The sequence below is a fragment of the Rattus norvegicus genome, chromosome 4, assembly GCF_021556685.1.
Source record: "Rattus norvegicus strain SHRSP/BbbUtx chromosome 4, alternate assembly SHRSP_T2T, whole genome shotgun sequence".
Lineage (NCBI taxonomy): Eukaryota > Metazoa > Chordata > Mammalia > Rodentia > Muridae > Rattus > Rattus norvegicus.
The window spans coordinates 94223300-94246653 of NC_141537.1; the positions used below are offsets into that span (position 1 = coordinate 94223300).

Here is a 23354-nt window from a genome sequence, read left to right on the forward strand (position 1 = left end):
TACAAGGTATTTTATATTATTTGTAGCTATTGTAAAGGGTGTTATTTCCCTAATTTTTTTCTGTGCCTGTTTATCATTTGTATAAAGGAGGGCTACTGATTTGTTTGAGTTAATTTTGTATCCAGCCACTTTATTGAAGGTATTTATCAGCTATAAGAGATCTCTGGTAGAAGTCTTGGATACATTTATGTATATTATCAAATCATGCATAATAGTGATCATGTGATTTTTCAGTGTTTTTATATAGTAGATTACCTTACTAGATTTTCATAAATTGAACTTTCCCCACCTCCCTGGAATCAACCCTACTTGATCATGTTGGATGATGTTTTTGATGTGTTCCTGGATTCAGTTTGAGAGTATTCCCTTGAATATTTTTGCATCAGTGTTCATAAAAGAAATGGGTCTGAATTTCTTCCTTTTTATTGCTTAGGTATCAGGGAGAATAAAATGAGTTCGTGAGTATTTGTTCTGTTTCTATTTTGTGGACTAGATTGAGGAGTACTGGTATTGGATCTTCTTTGAAAGTCCAGCAGAATTCTGCAGTAAAACTATCTGACCTTGTGGGTTTTCAGTTGGAAGACATTTAATGACAAGGCCCTGGGTTAAATCAACTCAGAAGGATAGTGGAGAAAAAGAAGAAAGGAATGTGGAGGAAAGGGGAAAGAGGGAAGACTGAGGGAGGACATCTTACAAATACTAGCAAAAGAGTTAGTTAACTATCCCTATCATATCTGTATGTGGCCAGCTCTGTTCTGTTACTAATGGGTTTCAGCAAGACCTCTCACTGCTAGTGGACCAAATGTTCCATCAGAGACTGTCTCCTGCCTAACAATTTTAGTCCCTGAATTTTATTGATTCAAAGTTCATGTAAAGTATATTTTATTTAATGAAAAATGTCAGGAAAGATTTCTCTCTTTATCCTTTTCTGGAGCATTGCAACCACAAAACTTCTTTATTTTACCCAGAGTGACATCATTGCTGGTGACCAGTCAGTGTCTTCCCTTCCTTCCCTAATGTAGACTGTTGTTTTATGCAGGTGAAGGCAGGTACAAGGTAAGGCAAGGCCTGTGACTGGGCAGTGAAAAAGTAAGATGGGCACAGACTTTTGAAGAAAGGAGAAAGAGAGGAGAAAGGGAAGAAGAACCAAGAGAGAGGCAGAGAAAGATGACCAAGATCCATGTGGTCTTAAATGTCCACAGGTAGTTATGAATATTTCATAAGGAATGGATTTTTATAGGACAATTTGTGTTATCTAGGTAGGCAGTTTATATCATTATCAATTGGCTGTGAGTTTACTGTGCAGATGCTTTGTGGAGTTTGAATTTACTGATATAAATCTGATTGTTAAATTACAAGCTTATTGAGTTTTGGTTTTAACAAGTTACTTGTGACTATAATCACAAGGAGTGGATGCCGGTGATGTGAGTAGAGTCTCTAGCAAGAGAGCTGCAAGATAGACAACCCGCCTTGGGAGATAGATGGATGGTGAGATCGCTGCTTGGGCAGTGGAATGGAGATTGGGAGCTTAGTGGTTGAGACACTTCACTGATTAAAATGAAAATACCCTGCAGATGCCATGTGGCCCAATAGAGCTGGCACCAGCATGGGTTGTTGGATTCCTTTTTTAATATTTACCACTATGCCTGTAACATTTATATCCTGCCCCATATACTTTAAGCTTAAAGATGAATGGCAAGTGAATTAAGTTTAGTTTGTTTTTAGGAGTAGTGTCTCATGAAAATAACCATGGTTTTGGAGGAGAGGAATAGTAATATGTCTAGACATGAGCTGAAAGAGAAACATATTTCTCACTTCTTAAACCCTTTATTAATGTGAGGCCAATAACCACAAAAACAATTTATTTAAAACAAGTTCATAAACCACCTAAAGAAGCTGAAAAGTAAAGCCTTATTATTAGCCATTTTTTGGAGGGAAAAATATGTGTGCTCCTATAGCAAATACATTATATTTCATGATATTTAATCAAGACATTGATTGATTGACAAGCACTTCCTCTGATTGTTCACAGCATGTATTACAAAGATACAAATCAGCCTGTGTGCTTTATTTCTATCACTTTGTAATTGAAAAAGATAAAAGCAATAGATATGCATATCTCCCAGGGAAATTTGAACACTGGGCTCATATGCGTGTTTTTCTGGTTTCAATCCTCTACACCCAAAGAGGGGAAGTTAACTTTCTGCTTATGTGAAACTTCTTTTGCATTGACCACTATGTAAATTGTATTGCCATTGATTTACATAGGTTTGTAGAAGCAAGCATATGGAAAACTCATGTATAGCCTAGCCTGCTTTCCTTAGCCAATGAAGACTCAGTCTGTGGAAGGTAGCAGACATTTTAAAACTCCATAGTCAATATCCCAATGTTCATAATAAACCAAAGCAAATAGATCACAAAAAAATATGATTCCTTCAACAATTGTGATTCCTAGACCATAGAATGGGGTGTGCTTCAATATGCCCTTGTTCTCTTCACAAAAGTAATTACTGTCCTGAGACACATGAGAACAATCTTCCAGCATTTCTGACATGAAGTCATCCTGGGAAGAAGGCATTTAAGCTTGTCAATCCATCTCTTTAGGATGCTTTCAAACTGTTTTATGAAGGAGCACTGGTGGTACACAGCGCTGTAGCTGTCAGTTCATGTTTTAGGGTCTGAAGGAAGTACATCGTCATTCCCAAACAGGCCTGCGTCTGTCTCTTACTTTTATATCCCGACATAGGCAAAATGCAAATTTTGTTTACTATCAAATTTTGCTTTGAAATAACACAAACATTTGAGTAATCTATGAACTATGTGAGAGGTTGAAAATTTCTTTGTGCTTTGTAAAATATCCCAACAAAGTACTGACATGTCTCCAAGTGAGGTTATGGGATGTGGCCTTGACCACTCAGCATTATGGACTCAGCCCTAGTAAGGGGAAAACACTTAAGTCAGAATGTATAGTTGTTGATAAGATAATTTCTCACGATGAAAGCTTACTAAAGGGTAGAATTCATGTGGTAATTGTCTAGATATTTCTGCCTTTTCGCTTTATCTCATAGCAATTATTTGGAATGAACTTTTTTATATCATATATTTAACAGCTTAGCAAAAAAATGAGTTTTACTCTTCATCTTGAAATGGCATCTAATAAGTTGTATTTCAAGTAATTGATAACTTGTAACCAAGGCAAACATTGTCATCTCTTGTGATGAAAGAAGGAGACCAAAACTTTACAATAAAATAAAATTGCTAATGTTTACAAGTAGGAAAATTCAATTCTAGTAAATAAAAACACATCATCCCACATGGAAAGTAGATATAATGAAAATATCTTGATTTGCAATGCAATTATTGAGTTACTAATAACATTGTGTGTTTCAAGAAGTTTTCTTCTAAGATATAGATTTAATTATGAAACATTCTTTCTAGTAAAGGATTTTGGGTCTTCAATCTTTGGGAAGGTGTGTATCCTTAGTTACTTCTAATGCACTCTCTTGTGTGTGTTAGCAAGCATCACTGTGCATTCATGGTTGCTGGTCAGCACTCAGTGGCATTCTCTTAGGACAGGGATCGCATCAGCCTTTTGATCACAAGCTCTCCAGACACACTGATTTTGATAGACTTCAGTGACTCTAAAAGGTCTAATTATTTTCTTTAATTTGTTAAGTAGAAGCACACTCATGTCAGATCATTGTAGTCTGTTTCTGACTAAGCTAAGCTCTTTTTCTTTTTTTTTTCTTTTTTCTTTTTTTTTATTAACTTGAGTATTTCTTATATACATTTCGAGTGTTATTCCCTTTCCCGGTTTCTGGGCAAACATCCCCCTCCCCCTTCTTTATGGGTGTTCCCCTCCCCATCCTCCCCCCATTGCCGCCCTCCCCCCAACAATCATGTTCACTGGGGGTTCAGTCTTAGCAGGACCCAGGGCTTCCCCTTCCACTGGTGCTCTTACTAGGATATTCATTGCTACCTATGGGGTCAGAGTCCAGGGTCAGTCCATGTATAGTCTTTAGTTAGTGGCTTAGTCCCTGGAAGCTCTGGTTGCTTGGCATTGTTGTACAAAGGGATGGGTAATAGCATTATCCACAGAGTCCTCAGTATGGCATCAGGAGACACTTCTTAAAAGAATACATTCACAGCTCTCATGATAGACCTTCTCACTCAGTAGTGGGTCCAGCAGAATTATTTACAAAGTTCTTTATGTGGTTCTCAGATATACTCAGATTATAATGTCAAGTTTAAAGAATTCTCAATATGCTGCACATAGTTTTACTGGCATTTTGAGAGTGTGCTAATGGTTTACAATAGGAAGTGCAATTGTAGAATAGGTTATGAATCACTTTAATGTCTCAAGAATTTTGTTCTTAAGATTCTCATTCCACATTAGGAACCATTGTCTTTTATGGGATGAATTGTGTTTATTTGTGAGGGAAGGCTGACTCAGTTTAAATTACTGGAACAGATCCTGAGACAAGTATTTTTATAGAGATGGCTCGTTAAGGAGACACTTCCAGAAAGTACAGGGAGAAACCATAAGGACAAAAGAATAAGATTGTCTTACCAGGAATGGAGTCTGAATATAGGCAAATGGGGCTCCACCACAGGAAGATGCTTGTTTAAAAAAAAAAACCTGCCTCAGAAAGGGCTTGTGGCCCAATGCATAGAAGTCAATAGTCAGCTTTTGACAAAAAGAAAAGCTTGAAATCATGAAATCAAGTCAACCAAAAGGAAGGCAGAAGCTGAAGAAGAAGAAAGCTGTAATGTGCATTGGATCAGCTTGGGGTAGGTGAATTTGTAGAGAGAGAAGGGAGATGCTGGTTGCTGTGTGGATATTAATAAGTAGATGTTAGACTTCTTTTTCATACCTGTATATGTTCATGTCACCTCTGCATAGTTTACATGATTCTTTTCAGCTGTGGAGGCGGGGTTACTATAATGGTCTGTCTGGGTGATCTAAAGCTTATGACATCAAAAACCATAAATCACAAGAGTTGTTTGCTTCTGTATGTCTCTATTCTTTGAAGCTAAATTGTCCCTTGAGTGGATTCTGAGGTTTCCTGAATGAAATATTAAGTACATTGCATTGGAGAATGAATGTCCGGGTATACACTAGGCTTTAGAGATTTTAGAGTTACTCGGCATGAAGATAAAGATGAAGGCATTCATCTGCTTCCCCATTGTGCTCTGAGCTCAACAACCCCAGTGCTGTTCTGTTTCTAGCATGTGGTTGAGTTTACTTCAGCAGTTAGTATATGCTTACCCATCACATTCTAGCTTGACTGCTCTGAATGAGAAATGCTCTGTTCACTTCTGATTTGGGAAGGGCAGAAATCCACAGTTTGGGAATAATCTGTAACTGATGAGCTTTGTCCGGTTTTGTTATGTTATAATGAGCAAAATTACTTGTGACCCTATTATGAAGACTGGATAATTCAATTGGCTGAAGTTGGAGCATTAGAATGTCACTGACTGGGAGAATGCAAGAAGAATAAAACTAAGTTTATTAAAAAAAAAAGAACTTGTAGTCATAATTAAGGGTCTAGTAGATGTTAGAAGTCATTCATTTGCAGTCACACCAAAAAAATCACATAGTGTGCATTCTATAAGGCAACACAGACTATTTTGCATAAAGAATGTGTTTATAAACATGTACAGACAGAGGATATTGTGTAAAATGTTTAAGAACAAGCAGACATAAAGTTACCAGTAGCATAGAATCACTACCAAGTTTCAGCTGACTTTGTATATATCTGCCACATGTGATCATGGCACAGGTTACTGTGTCAAGTACTGAAATTCTTTTCTGCATGTAGTAGAATTTTGTTTGAGCAGATAGCAGTTAGTGCTTTGGTTCCAAGTGGCACTTTGTTACTAACATTTCTAATACCATACATACGGTGATTTGTCAGTGGTAAGAAAAAGTAGCTTATATCCATTATCCTGAAATAGCACAGTCGGAGAAAGCCAGTCACTTAGAACTCTGAATAATGTTCATCGTGCCTAGCTCAACACCATAACAACTGATTTTACTGTCAACTGTGAAGACTGTTTTAATGGAGAAAGAATGACTCCAGACATTTAAAAATAAGGGAAAGTATCAGTTTTGATTACTTAATTAAAGGCTTTAATGGTCAAGTTTTAATTAAGCATAAATATTTTGAGGATGACAGACACCACAAATAGTTTTAGGTGATGGACTTGGAAATTTCCGTTTTGTATTTGAATTCTGTGTCTTTGGACAAATTGGAACCAATGAGAATTACATTGACATCTTTTGATTCCAAAATCACTGATATAATACTCTTGAAACTTCTAGAAAGCAAAGTCTCTATGTAATGTATAGTGAGCTGAAAGATAGACAAAATGTCGAGTGACATATGTCTTACAATGAGTAATAGAGCAGTGTGCAGTAATCAGCTTCACCAATGATGAGTTATGAATGTTGCAGGACAGAATCAAGCTACATACAAATGCTTTCACCACTTTATGAAAATCAGTAAACCCATTAACTGCCCACATGCAGACACGTAGCGTTTAATTTGCATTTTGGTTTTTAGCATAATCGTTGGGAATCGTTGTCCAATTTCTTCTCTCCCAGCATTCTACCCTTCCTTGTATGGCAGCACTGCACATTTCTGCTGTGATGGAATTACAGTAATAAACAGCTTTCTTTGGATAAGGACTGGATAGAGAAACACATATAAGGAGGCATAGTGTAAAAGACACATGCATGGGTAGTTAAACTGAACAGATACATGTATAAAGCGTTTAGTCTGTTGATCATTGTAGCAGAAAGAATGTCCAATCCTAAAAAGGAGGTGAGGACAGAGAATCTCCAAGAACAGATGTTCTTACACCAGGTCAGCACAAATAGGCATGTGGTGAAGCAGTAGACTCACTGTTTGAACTGCTCAGATTATTTAATGCTTCATTGCTTACCTCTTGGAGATGGAGAGATATTCATAAGTTACCATGGAATGATATAAATGAGAACTGCAGTGTGCCCTCACATTGTTCTGCAACCTTCAGTTTAACTATAGCTCTCATTTTGAAAACCTGCATAATAGTTTCTGCAACAGTGAGAAACAGAGCTAGGAGAACATTTTCATATAAAAAGCTATGGAAATCACTGCCTGCTACTTAAGCCTAATCATAGGACTTCAGTGAGTTACTCGAGGTTTTGTTCCCTCAGTTTCTTTTACTTTTCTTCTATTTATTTTTTTTTCGATTTCATGAGTGTTTTTCCGCCTGTATGTATTTGTACAGTGTGAGTATAGAACACACGGAATCCAGAAGAGAACTTCAGATATCTAAGAACTGGAGGTTAAGATAGTTATAAGCTGCTATGTTGGTTCTGGGAACCATGTCTGGGTCACTGGCCAGAGTAGCAAGTGCTCTTAACCACTGAGTCATCTCCAGCCCTTTATATACATATGCGTGCATTTATTTATATATAAATATTTTATATAAATATGTAATATATAAAATATATGTGTATTGTATGACTTAAATAATACAGATACTGGGAATTTGACAAGGTATATACATATATATATATACATAAAATTAATCTTCATACTCACATAAAATTTGGGGGAGACAAAGTTTGCAGACACACACAGAATGTGTGCATGCCATATAATTTAATACTCAGAGCATCCATATGCATGATTATCTAGTCCCTGATACATACTAAGTACTCAATACCTATTAAATTACATTATTTGATTACTGATGCACTGCAAAAAATGTTTACTAAATTATACTTAGTAATTTCTGTGTTGACCTTAGCACCATGTTTATGGAAATCCTGCTCTGTGGATATAATTACTGATTGGAGATGAGGGCACACCAGTGGTGAAGATGGAGTTTCTCTTAGGGAGCTTAGAAAAGGGAGTGGAAGAGTACATAAAATGATGCCTGTCCTCTCAACTACTTGCATAAGCACAATTCCCTTGAGGATAATGAGGTCAGAGACTCAGGCAAACACAAAGGAGGAAGAAAAATGCATTGTACAACAGACATAGGGAAGAAAGATAGTTACTATGTGACAAATGGTTGTCTATGTAGGATAGAGCAGAAATGCAAGGCGTGACCCAAGGGTATGAAAACTCACTGCGTGCAGGGCACATGTGACTCTGGATATTATTTGTCATTGAGAACCTCTCTTATATTCTATCTCCCTTTCTATTCTCCCATTTCCCCCTTCTTTTGTGTCTTTCTGTTCTCCTTGCTTCAAGTCAGGAAAAAAAACACTTTATAAATCTTACCAGTTAAGTATCAATATTCACCAAACTGTCATTTTAAATCTTGATCAAACTCCCATTAAAGGTTTGCTCATTTATGCTGTCAGTCACACTTAGGGACTAATGTATCCTACCAACGATCATTTGACTATTAAAGATAAGTAATTGCATTTCCTGGTTTGTCTAAAAGTAGCCATGTTAGAATGGGGTGAAAGGAAAAAGGAAGTGCTATTCTTCATCAGAATCTGAGAAATAGTTTTGGGGTTTGAGGAGTCTCTGTTAATAGAGTGCTTCATGTACAAACAGGAGTCCCTGACTTTGGGTGGAGGCCTGGGCATGGTGGTATATGGTTTTAGTCCCAGCACTTGGTAGGTAGAGATAGGAGGAGCTCTGTCAGTTCCAGGACAGCCAGAACTAGTTAGAGAAACCCTGCTCCATGACACACACATAAAATAGAGGGATCTAGAGAGATGTTAGAAAGTTGTCTCAGAAATTAACAGCACTGGCTACTCTTTCTGACAATTTGAGCTCAATTCTTCAGTGGGTCACAACTGTGCCAAATTCTAGGTCCAGGCTGTAGAGTGACTTTTACTAACCTGTGCAAGTACTAGGAATGTACATGGTGAGCATATATCCATGGAAGAAAACTCTCTCTCTCTCTCTCTCTCTCTCTCTACATATATATATATATATATATATATATATATATATATATATATATATATTTGGAGGAAAAATCAAAAACCAATTCTGATCTTCCCATGCACAAGTATACTCATACACAAACACATGCAAACACACACACACACACACACACACACACACACACACAATCCTAGAACAATAGGCCTTTGATTGATATAGCCAAGATACAAGAATCCTACAATATCAACAGAAATCCCAAAAGAATTAAAATAAGTATAGTTATATAGAAGGAAAAGTGATTTAAATTATTATCATTAAATTTAATTATTTTAAAAATAATTAAAAATAGAAGCAAATATGATAACAGCCATCTATATCTTAACACATGCCATCTGGGAGAAAGAAGCCAATCTCAGCTATGGAATGAATTCACAGCCAAGCAGACAAACCTCAAGTGTATTTAAAAGAGAAGCAAAACAATAGTACAGTAATCCATTGACCTAGCAATAATCATTAAACCTTTATAGTCTCATCAAAGCATTGAAGTGTTGAATTTACTTCTAACCACTATTCAGTCTTTGTTGAACCATACAGGACACGGGAAGATAGTCTATGCCATGTGATGAAAGCAGTGGATTTCCTTGGATCAGCACACATCTTTACACATTGAAAAACAGTTGGTATCACAGCGTTGGCCAGCTCGCTGCTGTGGCATGATTCCATCTCCCAGGGGGTGTGGAAAGACCCAAGTGCACAGAAGAAACAATAAATCTAGCAAATCCATTTATGAAATAACTTTGGCAGGGATGGCTAGAGGATTTGGACGGAAGTATTCGTGATCTTCCAGCTGGAAGATGAAAGTCCAGCTTCCAAAGCAAAAGGCAGAAAGTGGGATGGCAGAGAGTAGCTGCTTGGAGGTAACAGAAGAGAGCCTGGCTCCATGCTGAGCACATGGAACCACTGACAAGACAAGGGGCTGTGGAACAGCCCCCTACTGCCCAGTAGAAACGTGAGGATTTCTGGTGCCATCTGCTCGATCGACTTGGGATGTAGATTCTTTGTGCCTGAGCACTTTACTGCTTTCTTATACTTGTTTCTGTGCTAGGGAGAAGACCATGGCTAATACAAAAGGACGACTAGAAAAATGATACTCACAAGTACCTTAATGTGAATGTGTTTGCTGAGACTTAGGAAGAGTAGAGCAATGTGATCTCTGAACTCACATGCATTGAGCTGTGGTCCTGTTGACCTACATAGACTATTAGGGCAGCTGGAATGAGCTCCAAACAAAAATAAAAGTCGTGTATATCTACTTTATACCCTTTTACCCTCTTTATATACTTTATTGAAGAGAATACAGTGATTTGGTCTGGGGTAGTGATAAATCTTTAAAAGGTGCTCTATGCTCCCGATGGGTGCGTGTGCGTCTCTGTACCCACCCAAGAGCTGTGGATTCATGAATGAAAAGACACACATGCACGCACGCACGCATGCACGCACGCACGCACACACTCATGCATGCAACCTTTATTTTTAATAAGCCTTAACTTGATCGACGGCTGGGTAATTCCAAACCTCCCGGCAACTAACACACACTCCCCTCTTGTATTCCTGAGTTAACACTTTCTAAATCTATATTTTACCTTTGTTGCCCTGTTTTCTTCTAGGCAGCAATCCCATAGGGCCACTTCCCCTTTGCTTCTTCATTTGGGCCATCTCACCCTCCCGCTTCTTTCTGGTATGGTCTGGTCCAATTCCCCTCTCATGGTGGAATCCGTTCTTCTCTTCCCCTGAGTTTCTTGCTCAGCAATTCTAAATTCCCAATCAGAGCCAACTGGGCGCAGGCTTCTTTTAACCTACTTGACGGACATTGCAGACAACTTTTTTGGGTAACACAATAAACATGAGCATACAAGTCACTATTGTGTGTTTTATACAAAACAAACAAACAAAAACCAGAAGGAAAGTGGTATCGCCGTTTGGTTTAAACCATTATGTCTGACTCGGGACTTACATGAAGTAGCAGTTCACCAGTTGTTCTTGCTTTGTGGAAACAGGTCAGCGCGTTGGCTGTGCGTTCTCTAGGGCTACTATGGAACCCTGCTCAGATCGCAAAGGATTTCAATGAATTTTAGACATTATGGAAATGTATGGGTATCTTGACATCGTTTCTAGTTGGCAGCTCTTGAAATGTTTTAATCACACAAGATGTACAGTAGGAAAAAAAGGTTCTTTGTGAAATTCATTTGGAATTTTGTCATTCCAAATATCGTGCACTAGAGACCATTAACGTATGTTTAGACACAAGTAGCTGATATCCATTGTAATCTTAGTATAGTCTTCAATCTCTTAACCTCCTGACGGTAGTGCTATGTGGGGACAATTTTATCCATATTGACAAATAGAACCTGAAGCTCACTAGCTTGATAGTTTGTGGAAGGATACATGAAGAAACAAAATGAGTGCACTGATACTGATTTTAAAGTCCATGTTTATGACTCTATGGCTTCACTACATAATCTAAAATTGTATCCCGACTTAGTGACTTTCGTTGTCATTATACTTCTGAGTGGATACTCAGGACTTTGAGGAGCAATGCAGCAATAGCATGTGCTTAGCTTTATTTTATCTGGTGGCAAAGCATTGAAGAACTGCTGCATGGAAGGCAGTTCTAGCAATGCTGAACGAGTTTTATTATCACCAGTCAGGAGCAGGGAGAGAGTAGCTCTTATACATTTCTCTGGCTACTTCTTCTGGAATAAGTCCTGGGTGGGACCTTTTGCAGAGGCCTTGCCCTTACTGGCTTCCCTCTTGTGTCTGGCATAGGTCAGAATACAGAAGCAAACACCGGCTGTCCTGGCTGCTGGGGTGTATCACAAACCTTTGTATAATAGTCAGTGCATCCTGGGAAGGAAACAAATGTAATTTAGTGGAGCCACAAGCTTGAGTGAAATAACAGCATGTTGCTGTTATTGTTTAGTCAATTAAATTGTCCTCTGTACTTGTAGGATCTGTTCTGCATTTAATCCCAGTGAGAGACACACTCTGGCAGCGTGGTTGATTTCTTTGCTTCAGATTGTGTTACTTAGCACAGCTAAAGATTTGAGAGCGAACATCAGAAGACATGATGATAAATTGTTGGACCTTACTAAAGACTCAGAAGTCCTAAGGTCCTGCCAGTGACAGATGGTCTGTCCTTACTCATGTCTCGTCTCCCTGACAGGACTTGATTCCTCTGTCACCTTCTTTTTAGTGGAATTCACTTAAAGTAAGCTCAGCCTGGTAGAAGGTGGAAAGGTCACCTTTGTTATAATTACATTGCTAAACGTAGAAGTGGACCACAGCACCACACTGCATGTGAGACCTGCTCTTTACACACACCTAAATACCCATGTCTAATGCAGAAAAAAGACTTATGTGGTGAGGATATTCAAAACAGATCTCCAAGAAAAGCCTCTATTTCCATATCTCCTGTTCCTCTGCTGAGTTCAGTTGCTGTTCCTGCTGGATAGCTTTGCTCTGATTTGCTTTTCCCCTACAGTTTGCTGTTTGCTTTGGGTTGCCAGGAGGAATGCAGTCTTTTAGGCACTTTTTCTGTGTCATCATGGTAATAAATGCTATTATTGAATTACGAATATTTTATTATCACCTCACAATTTTGATATTTTACTTAAAAAACACAACTTGAAGTTACTAATAATCCACACAATGAGCCCTGAGAATTTTAACAATAATGTGCTTGGATATCAGAGAAGTCCTATTATTTTTTTTAAAGCACATGTTAGGAGGGAAATTTCAATCCAATTCCAGTAAAATGTAAAATGTGCTATTTAAGTAAGAAAGATATGAATATATATATATAACACTATATATATATATATATAATACTTTTTTAGTTGCTGCGTCAAAACAAGAACAAAAACATTGACAAAAACTACTTAAGGGAGAAGGATTTTATTTTGATACCATGTTTAAGAAGCAACACTGCCCACTTTAACAGGGAAGCCAGAAAGGAAGTAGAATGGCAGCCAATGAGGATGTATGAGAAGTCAGGAAGCAGAAATGCAATAAGGTGGGGAGCTGCTCAAGCCTGGTGCCTGCAGAAGCCAGAAGGGACATTAGATCCCCTTGGTCTGGGATTAAAGGCAGTTGTGAACTGCAGTGTGAGCATTCACTGGCAGCATATCCTCTTAATGTCTGAGCTGACGCTCTAGACTCCCATGTGTATTTAGATCAGTATGACTTTATATTTATTCTTAAAACATGGAATCCCTTAGTGGAGGCATAAAATTCTGTGTCCCCAGACCATGAGATGGTGCCGCATGTATTCATGGCCGGTCTTTCCACCTAAGTTGAACTTGTTGGGAAACAACCTCATAGATATACCTGGAATGTGTTTCCATGGCAATTATAAATCCAGTCAAGTTGTCAAAGAGAATACATCATTGGAGAAAAATTCCTTTCTTAAATGAATTGTATCATAACTATAGAAATAAATACAAAGAATTTAGAAATTCTAGATTGCCCCCAAATAATTAATATAGTAAATTTAATATCTTAAATCCAGAATTTGGTCCTTTAATTCAGCAGTGCCACTAGCATGACACAGCATTACTGAAACTTAAGTGTTTTTACACAGAAATGGGTTAATGTTACTAAAAGTGTTTAAATTATCATGTAAACCATTGCGGATATCCAGTGGTCATTTCTCATTCCTTAGCGACACTTAGTTCCAAAGTTGCCTGTTTTTAAATATGTCTCCCTTAAGAATGAGCACTGTCATCTGGGGCTGCTAACCTATGAGAAGGATAGCACTGTTACCCTGCTTCTCCTTTCATTCACTGGTGGGTTTCCGCCTCTGTGATAAGCCACCTGTGCCTTCTACTGTAACTCATGTCATCACCATTCAAGTTCCTAAGGTACAGACTGTTGAGCTCCAACCTTTTTATGCCCCTTTCCAAACTGTATTTGTAATCAGTTTAAAATGTCGCCTTCTTTCAGTAGCATTCAATTAAAAAATATCCAAGATTCTATGTGATCTTATTATTAATTCATGAACAAATTAACCTTGACCTAAAGGAATCCTATTCCTCTTTTAGTGCACATTTCTCCAAATAACGTTTTGTATGCATTATAGTTTTTTTAAGCTTCTTTGAAAGACAGTGCTTCAGTAATTCATGGATCTGTATGTATAAATATTCTTTATTATATGATTAAAAGGACAGGGAATCTCTGACTTTTCATTACTAAGTATCATTCTAATAGCAATTGATTTCTTTCTACAAAGAAAAATGCCCCTGTAGAAGGAAATGTCAAATATTTAATATCTACTAAAATGTCCACCATGCAATCTGTAATTTTCATATCAAGTCTTTATTAATCACAGAAGCTCAAGTTATGTTAGTAATTATGTTAATTAAAATTTAAGAATGTAAAAAGGTACAGAGCAAGTATTAGTATCAATGTTTTACTTTAGACAAAAGATGCTGAATTACTGCAAAAAAAGTAGGCCCAAAATGTAATGTCTCATGTTACATTACAATGTAACAGCAAGAAATGTGGAGAAAAATTATTTTCTGTGCCAGAGACAATGTGACTTTCTAAGTATTCCTGGGCATGACACAGTGTCCACACGATACAAGGTATAGCAGACAAGCAGAAGCAAGTGGTCAGAAACACACAGGCTTTAGTATGCGGGCGCAGGCACATAGGTTTGGAAGTGTCCTGCACTACTTCTGCTCACATTATCGGGGCTGGAATCAGAGCTGTGGCTTTGAAGGAATAATATGAAACTAATGATTTTAATATAGTATCGCAGGGAAACAGTAGAGAGCTTGCCAACTTGAAAGGTAGAAAGGGAGGTTAAAAGACACTGTCTTCTACAGCACATGAGGCATATGGATGGAATAATCATACATGCTCAAACACAGGGTCACAGAGTTGCCCACTTATGACAAAGAGATCTCAGCTAATGTGAAAGGTAACTGATTGTTTGTATGCAGTAGATGCTAATATTGTTTTCCTTGTTTCAAATGTATAATGCTAACATGATTTTGTATTGTAATACTCCTGGGGTAGAAAATAGCAAAGCAGAGTACGTCTCTACTGTTCGTGAGGAATGTGGACTACACCATGGTCTGGGATGGGATTCATGCATCATGGTCTGGTCTGGGGGAGACATGGTCTGGGATGATATGTTTGCACCATGGTCTAGGGGAGACACTTGCATCATGATCTGAGCTGAGATGCTTGGGTCTAGGATAAGACAGTAGCATCATGGTCTGGGATGCTATGGTTACCTTTCTTCTTTGTGGAAGCTTCATACTGTTCTGTGTTTTATTTCAAACCATGGTGTAAAATATTACTTTCACTTTCTCCATAAACTATTTACGCTATCATTTAGTAGTCGCTCAGTCCTGAAATAAAAAAAAAAGATTAACAATATCTATATGCACTGTAGAGTTCTCCTATTTGGATTTTCTCAACCTGTCCACATGGCACAGATAATCATTTTAAAGGGAAATTTTACCTAAATTACTTTGTTTTTCTATTTTGCCACTGATATTATTTAGAAGTGCTTTCAGTCTGCACTACCTGTGGCTTGGCCTTAATCTTTCACATTCATATTTTAAATGTAAGGTTTTCTCCCATATGAAGAAGCACCTTGACTTCTTATACGGAGATAGATTTTTTGAACACCCAAATGTTGGGTTTATCCCTTTTTTAATTCTGGTGGAATTTTGACTTATTTTCTAATGTTTTTCATCGTTATTAAATCATTGATATGCCTCTATAAATATTAATGAAGACAATTAAAAATTTAAAAAACTTTGCTATTACTGATATAAAGTTAAAAGTTTTTCCTATAATTAAAACTGGACATTGCTACATATGATATCCTCCATAAAATTTTTTACCTAGGAGCTGGGGAGATAGATAGCTCAGTGGTTAAGAGCACTGACTGCTCTTCCAGAGGTCCTGAGTTCAATTCCCAGCAACCACATAGTGGCCCAGAACCATCTGTAACGGAGTCTGATGCCCTCTTCTCGGATGTCTAAAGAGAGCAACAGTGTACTCACATACATAAAATAAATGAATATTTTCTTTTAAATTTCACATAGAAGTGATTATATATATATATATATATTTGTATGTACCCTAAAAACAGTAATAAACCTGAAAGTAAAAAATAAGCCTTCATTTTCTTCAATATTCATAATTTGTATTATTCATCAAGTTCATGGGGTTCAAATGACATATTAAAATAAAATATATTAAAATAGTATAATATATCTGTTGCTGTAAAAATAAAAAGTGGTGGAATCGGTTCCCGGACATAGCCTGCAGTCTGGTTCCTGCTAAATCTGGCTCCAGAGGGCCATTGGAACTAGAGCTAATTTATCTCAGCGGCTCCACGCTCGCTGCCCCCAAGTACTTTCTGACCCTCTGGCAATGAGCCATTCCAACACAGCATTCTGTCAGGCCACCACCTCACTCACAGCACTCTTGGGTGGTTTCCACCATGCCAGGCATACACATCCCAATTCAGGGAAGGATCCGTTATCTCCTGCCGCCACACTTTTGAACTCAATTAAGTAGCCACATGAGAGAATACATCACACAATATCCTCTGAACCAATTAATAAGATATAATTTGTCCATCTAGATAACACAAAGTCCTGTACACACCCATCCCTTAATAATAGTCATAACAACCTGTAATATGCACAGAGAGGAATCTTAACATCTGCTGCCATGTTCTCTCAGCTCTCTCCTCTGGCCTCCTCTGCCTTTCTAAAACTTTTCTCCTGTCCAACCTTTCTTTTTGTCCAATGACAAGCCTCGTTCTACCCTGTACCTGCCTTCACCTGCATAATGACATCAACCTACATATATCAATATTAAAAATAAGTGCAAATAATTATATATTTGAATTGAAAAAATCTAACAGTATAAAATATGTGAATACAATTACATTTCTTCTTATTCAATACACCTTTGAAACAATGTTACTTCACAGGACAAAGAACAACTCCCAAATCCAGCTCGCACTTTGAAACATCCTTGGTAGTTCATAGAAAACATCTACACTTGAGACAGAGTCTAGTGTATAAATACTACCACTAAAATACAGTAATGATTTATTACAAAGCAGTGTCACTTGGACCGTGAAGACATGTCTTAGAAAATGTGTAATAAGAATATGTACAATGGAAAACTTGTTACAGCACCTCTATCCGAGATATATATCTGTATATATATATATATATATATATATATATATACAGTCAAATCTATACATACAGACACACAAATACACACATACACACACACACAGAGGCAGAGAGATGCATACACTTATATGCTCAGATAAGCTTATTTTTGGCCTATGCCAAATATTCAAAGTTAATCAGTCAAGGTCACTCTCCCACCAGGCATGGTGGTCTATACCCTTAATCTCTTTCACTTGAGGAACACATGCAAAATATGTGTGAGTTCAAGGCCAGGTTTATATCATGCTGTATATCACCAGCCAGGGTTACATAGTGATATCCTGTTTAAAAAAAAAAAAGATTGTTACTTAACATATTGTTTCTTTGTTTTAGATATAATATATTGTGAATGCAATATGAATTGCTTTTCTCTGTTTTACAGTTTAACCTAGAACAGAATCTACTTCAAATTCATGCCACAAAACCATTTTTCACCACAGAGTTCGGTCAAAACAGTAATATACACACTGAGATGATAAAAACATTAAGTTGTGACTGAATGAGATTGTGGTACTACTTAAATATTTATTACACAGATCATAGCACTGAGATGTATTAGGACTAGGAATATGTAAGAGATTTGAAATCTGTTAAATCTAAAAACTTTATTGTTTGAATGTTTTTCTTTTTCAAATTTGCATGTTTCTATCCTTGGTGAATGCCGTTTTCGAGCTTATTTAGCTTGTCCCCAGTGTCTGCCAGCAAACACTGCTGTCTCTACCCTGCTGTGCTGATAGCGGTCCATCCGTAGCTGATCCAAGACTTTCCTAACAGTGCTTTGTCCATTAACGGAGTGGATCCGCTTAGAGTGGCTCCTTCTTCATAGTTAATGCTGATGACTTGCTTCTTTCCTCTTCTAGGTGGTGGAGACTAATCTGGTTGCTTTTGACTGTCACTGGATCATCATCAATGAGGTAAGGCACACCCCACCTCTCCTATCAACAGCCACTTTTTCACACATGGAGTTTCCAAAGGCCCTCACCTCTAAGAGGGAGCGAGCAGGAAGCAAAGGCTCAGTGTACTGCATGAATGCTCTATAGTAAAAATAGAAACAAATTTTTATCCGCATTAAGTAATGGAGAAAGCCTTCCCACTGAGCATCCATCTTTTAGCTTTTCTAGTCGCATACACTGCCTAGTTAAAAGACATCATCTATAGGAAAAGTTCAGTTCTTCTTTGTAACCAATGTAAATCTCCCAGGGGAGAGTCTGTGTTCCATTTGTATTTAATGTCTCCTTAAAAAAATTTTTTGTATCTGTCTCCCTACTCAAGGATTTAATGGTTCAGTATATGAACATGAATCAAAAAAGCACAAGTTATTTTCCCCCTCAAAGATATACAACTGTTTTTAAAATCCAAAGACTGTCAAACTCGTTTAGATTCTTTTCCTAACATTTTGCAAAGGTAATACAAAGGACTGAGAGTGTGTTGCAAATCAAAGAAAGTTATTTTCTTAGTATTTGCCAGTCAGGATCAGCAAAGACAGCAACAGACCAGATGTGGACGAATAGGTGACAGAACTTTACAGCACGATATGACCTCGGAATGAGATGTTGTTCAACTCTGCCTACACTTTATAAATAGAAAGTGAATTACTCATGTACCAATACTATTCTTGGAATTATAGGGTGATGAAGTTGTTTTAGGGACAACAAAGCTTTTTGAATAAAAATTTTGTTTTACAGCCAAGAAAACAAATAAAATAGATTTCACCTTGGATGGTTATTTGTTACGATGTACTTATTGTATAAACAGATAACATGACCTCTCCATGGTAAGGTTAAAGGGAAAATTTTTACCATAGATATGAGAAATAGAGCAACCAGAGGCATTTGTAAGAGTCCAGAGCAGAGAAATAATATGTAGTGAACATAGCCAGCAGACTAGATCTGGCCAGGAAAGAAGAGAGAGAGAAAGAAAGAAGAGGGAAAAGAGTGAAAGGGAGTTACAGAAAGAGAGACAGAGAGAAACAGAGAGAGACACAGAAAGACAAAGATAGACAGATAGAAGAGAGATGGAGGGAGTTTGAGAAATAGCAGGTTTAAAACGTGAATGAGTAGAGAATGAGTACCCATGGAAGCCAGTAAGCTGGAGGGAGTTTAGGGTAAGAAGATGAGAAAAGCTAGGATACTTTGAACTGTTCCATACTTTGAACTGTGTCACAAGTACTTTTGATGCTCAGGGAGCCTGAAGGCCAGCATGTACTTCAGTACACTAATAGGCACTAGGATAGCCATTTGTCCATTCTTCTGTGATAAGGGAAATAAATGTCTCCATTTGGTAAAGGAAAACTGGATTGGCAAGTTCCTGTGGGCTGCTGACTTATCTAACCACCAGAAATCCTCCTGAAATCAAGGACTGCCTTTGGAGTCTGGGGACCTAGTATTTGCTATGGACTTAATACTTACAACCTTCCTGGAAAATACATGTATCTTCTCTGCTGGAGTTTATTAAAAGTATTCAGTAAGGTTCTATCCTAACAAAGCCTGAGGAGTGACTCAAAAACTGCCCCCACAGTAGCCACCTTTTCCTGTTCCACCTCGGTATCACTCTCCTGTAACTTGACTGACTATGAAAGTGGCAAGGGTGTGTGTGTGTGTGTGTGTGTGTGTGCGTGTGTGTGTGTGTGTGTGTGTGTGTCTGAGGCTCTGTAAGAGATAAATGTTTTTCCTCTCCAAATGGAAAAGTAAAATGCAAATGTTTCGCCTATACAGGCTTTAGTCTTTCTAGCTCAGAGTAAGGATACTGAAGCCATCACACCATCCTGGGAGTGCCAACCTTTAGGCTATATGGTTTGTCACTGTATTCCTTATGCATTTTCCTTGAGATTCCTACAGGCAGGGTGGGTGCATGAGCTCTCTTACAATGACCTTCTGAAAGTGCCTATTCCTTTCCATCTAAGTGATTTGCATCAGACAAAAAAGAAAGAAACACTGAAAAGAATTTAGTGAGCTTTCAGAAACGTTCAGATAGGCATTTTTGTTTTTCTAAAAGGAAACTAAAGTTTGAAGAAACTAAAAAAAAAATACCAAGTATTTAAAATATTATTAAGGAGAAATAATGAGATTTTTAACAGCAGTCTTACCAATGAAAAGTTTCATTTGTTTTTGGCTTTGTTTTGAATTATACTTTTGAAATCTCTATTGTCTTCATTTTAATTATTTTGTAGATTTCTTTTTGTTTGTAAATAAAAAATCCCTTTTTCATCTCTTACATGACTTCTCTTAAAAGACCACATGGGTTTCGTGCTGTGGATCAGACAGGGAGCTTCTACTTGTGTCCACAAAGCAGGCTGGGAAGTAAAAAAAAAAAAAAAAAGGCTTCTTACCTCCTTAGTGGGTGATCAAACAAATGAATACAATCTTTTAAAAGGAAGGTCATTTTAGCCTATCTTTTGGAGAGACTGCGGGAAGAACCCTTGCACTGTTTCCTTTTTCATCTCCAATGTTGCTCCTAATGTGTTACTTGAATCCTGAAAGCAAACAGGAGTCAAACAACAAAACAGGAAAGGCCATTCAAAGCCAACTAGAATTCATGGGAAAGTTCCCCATCATATTATAAGCTATATTATACAGACATAGAAGAGTAGACTAACATGTATGTCTTTGATGATATCTTAGCTACAGTGTTGCAAAACAAACTATCCAATAAACAAAGCAACTTAACTTGTCATTGAACACTCATTCAATGTTAGCACTACAGAAGGTGATAGAAAACCTCAATTCTTTCTTCAACCTGAAGACTCTACTGTGAATGTTTCCAAGGATAGATCATCACTGGCTTGAAAGCTTTAGTGCGTTTTACTACTGGTCTTACGTTTTTAGTCCTTGACAGAAGTGCCATTTCTCTCTAGCAAGTCAATATCATTTAGAACAAAAATAAAATGTTCATAACCCATGCCATTTACATCAGCTTCTGGTTTTATCTGAACCAAACAGAAACACAAAGAATGAACTTGTTTGAAAGGAAAAGGATTATCAGACAGTACATCCAAGGTCAGTGCTCTCTTACAATTCAGGTCCACCCAGCCACCTCATTCTCTTGAAGTGTACTTCAGGAAACCTGAACCACATCCTTCTCTCCCATGTTTGTTTGTTTTCTCATTTACATGCTTACTATAAAAATTAATAGAAGCATGGTGATTTAATCCTATTTCAATAAAAGGTGAAAATATGGATATTTCAAATTTGTTAAAAAGCTGAGTGTCTGCCAGAGTACCAACAAAGCCCTCACAGGCATGTTCATGCCCATTTGACTGAACATGAAGGAAGTGATTTTGTCTACTTCACTTTGCATAACTATGGTTTAGTAGTTAATTTTAAAACAGGTTGCAAAAATTTATTTAATCTTATTGCACCAATAGTTCTATAGAGAGAGATTATAAATCAACGTTGGCGTTATGCATTATGGCACAAGTTGTAGAAACTTGAAAACAATATATTTCATTTTAATTTGCATCAAGTACCCTGTACTAATGAGAGGCTGTACAGCTCACAGGGTGTAATCAATCAAATTAGGGCTTGGTGATAGTGTTTCTAGTATCCGTGCTCAGTGGGTCTGTTTCACAACAGACTTCTGTATCAGTAGTAGCATCCTTTACGGCTTTAAAGCAAATGGTGCTTTATTTGTTTTACAAAAGCCAGAACTTAGATAGGAAGCTCCTCTGCTTCAGTGGCCATCCTTATAACTCCTGAGTTCCTGGTGATGCTGACTCTGACCTTCAATACTTCCTGTCGTTTCAGAGACTTAAAACAAGTTTAAAGTCGTTATCCTCTGTAAGTCTGAGAGGACTGTGGTTAAGGAAGAAGTCTTTAGTTCGGGGATGTAGATTCTCGTTCTGAAATTTCAAATCTTAGATATTTAATAGATATTTTGCACTTTTTCTTAGTTTACTGATTAGTTGACCTCTGTGTTAATAATCAATCAAGAAGAAAATTACCATTCTGTCCTCTTCCGCATGATTTTATTTCAGATTTCAATATAGTGTTTGCAAAATTACTTGATGTTAGTGTTGGACTTTCCTGAAATGTCAAAGGGTCTACTCTGCCATAGAAGGAAGAACCCAAACGTATCAGAAAAACATCTTCTAACTGCACCATAGCAGACTACAACCTTTAAGTACTGAAATTTGCTATCAGGATTAGTTATCATTTTCCATGTCTACTGTTAGATTTTCTGCTACTAATTCTGTGAAAGGAAGCCGTCTATGACTGGTTCATGCGTTACAACTTCTGTTGCCTAGCACTTACCGAGTACTTACTGTGGTCAAGGAACTTCATTAGATGCAAAGAGAGAAAAGGAAGTGAAAGAGGGAACATGGTGAGAAAACAAAACAAGCTCTTGTTTTCTGAAATAATATAGCCTAGGCTAGCAACTGATTTAATAGATCTCGAAAGTCATTTTGGCCTTCCAGTTTCTCTTAATTTTACCCTGAGATTGACCTATTTCAAGATTTTAAGAATGACTGAATTCCAAAGCGGGAGGGGGGCACTGTGTGTTTCTGTGTTCTTACCAAATAATTTCTCATATTTTCCAATATCGGCCCTTACATAGTTCACAGTCCGGTCTATATTAAACTATTAATGTAAGTTGAATGTTTACTTAACTCTTGCTAATTTATGATTATTAGTAATTACTCATTGGGAAAAGTGTTACACTTTTTTTCTCAAAGAAGTAAAAATGAAAAGTCAGCTATGCTGGACAAATCAGTTTTTATCACAACATTATTACAGTATTAATTGTGTATTCATAAGTAGATGCTAATGAGGACCAAAGGCAACATTAGAATTCTGGTTCTTCATGGTCTTTAAAAACCTGACTATTCCAGTATCCATTTACAGAAATCAATTAATATATTTTGTGGTGCTGGGGTCTCAGGCAGCATTCCTTCTTTTTAATAAACTAGTTCCCCATGGAATTGCTTTCAAAGTCATATAATGTAAATTTATCTTAAAAATAGCAATGTAGACCCTCTTTGCACAAACGTTTGTAATGTTAGTACAACCATTTACTGAGGAACCTTTTGTCCCGTTTTGAAAGAATTCCTGTTTTAGACTAACTGATCAGCTGCCAGTAAATGTGTGTATGAGTTTGTGTTGGCCACACTTGGAGCACACCTTTTGGAGAACAAAATGATATCCCTGTCAAAGTGAGGCCCATCCCGATCAGGCTGCCACACCAC

The 23354-nt window shown here is 37.4% G+C and overlaps 1 protein-coding gene across 2 annotated transcripts in view; it reads left to right on the forward strand.

The window, feature by feature from the left end:
• Nucleotides 1-23354, forward strand: part of Grid2 (glutamate ionotropic receptor delta type subunit 2) — a 1491717-nt gene that overhangs the window by 818413 nt on the left and 649950 nt on the right. For both annotated transcript variants that reach the window (XM_087659390.1, NM_024379.2), the window contains 1 exon segment: nt 18034-18087. In XM_087659390.1, the coding sequence (XP_087515516.1) occupies nt 18034-18087 (54 nt within the window).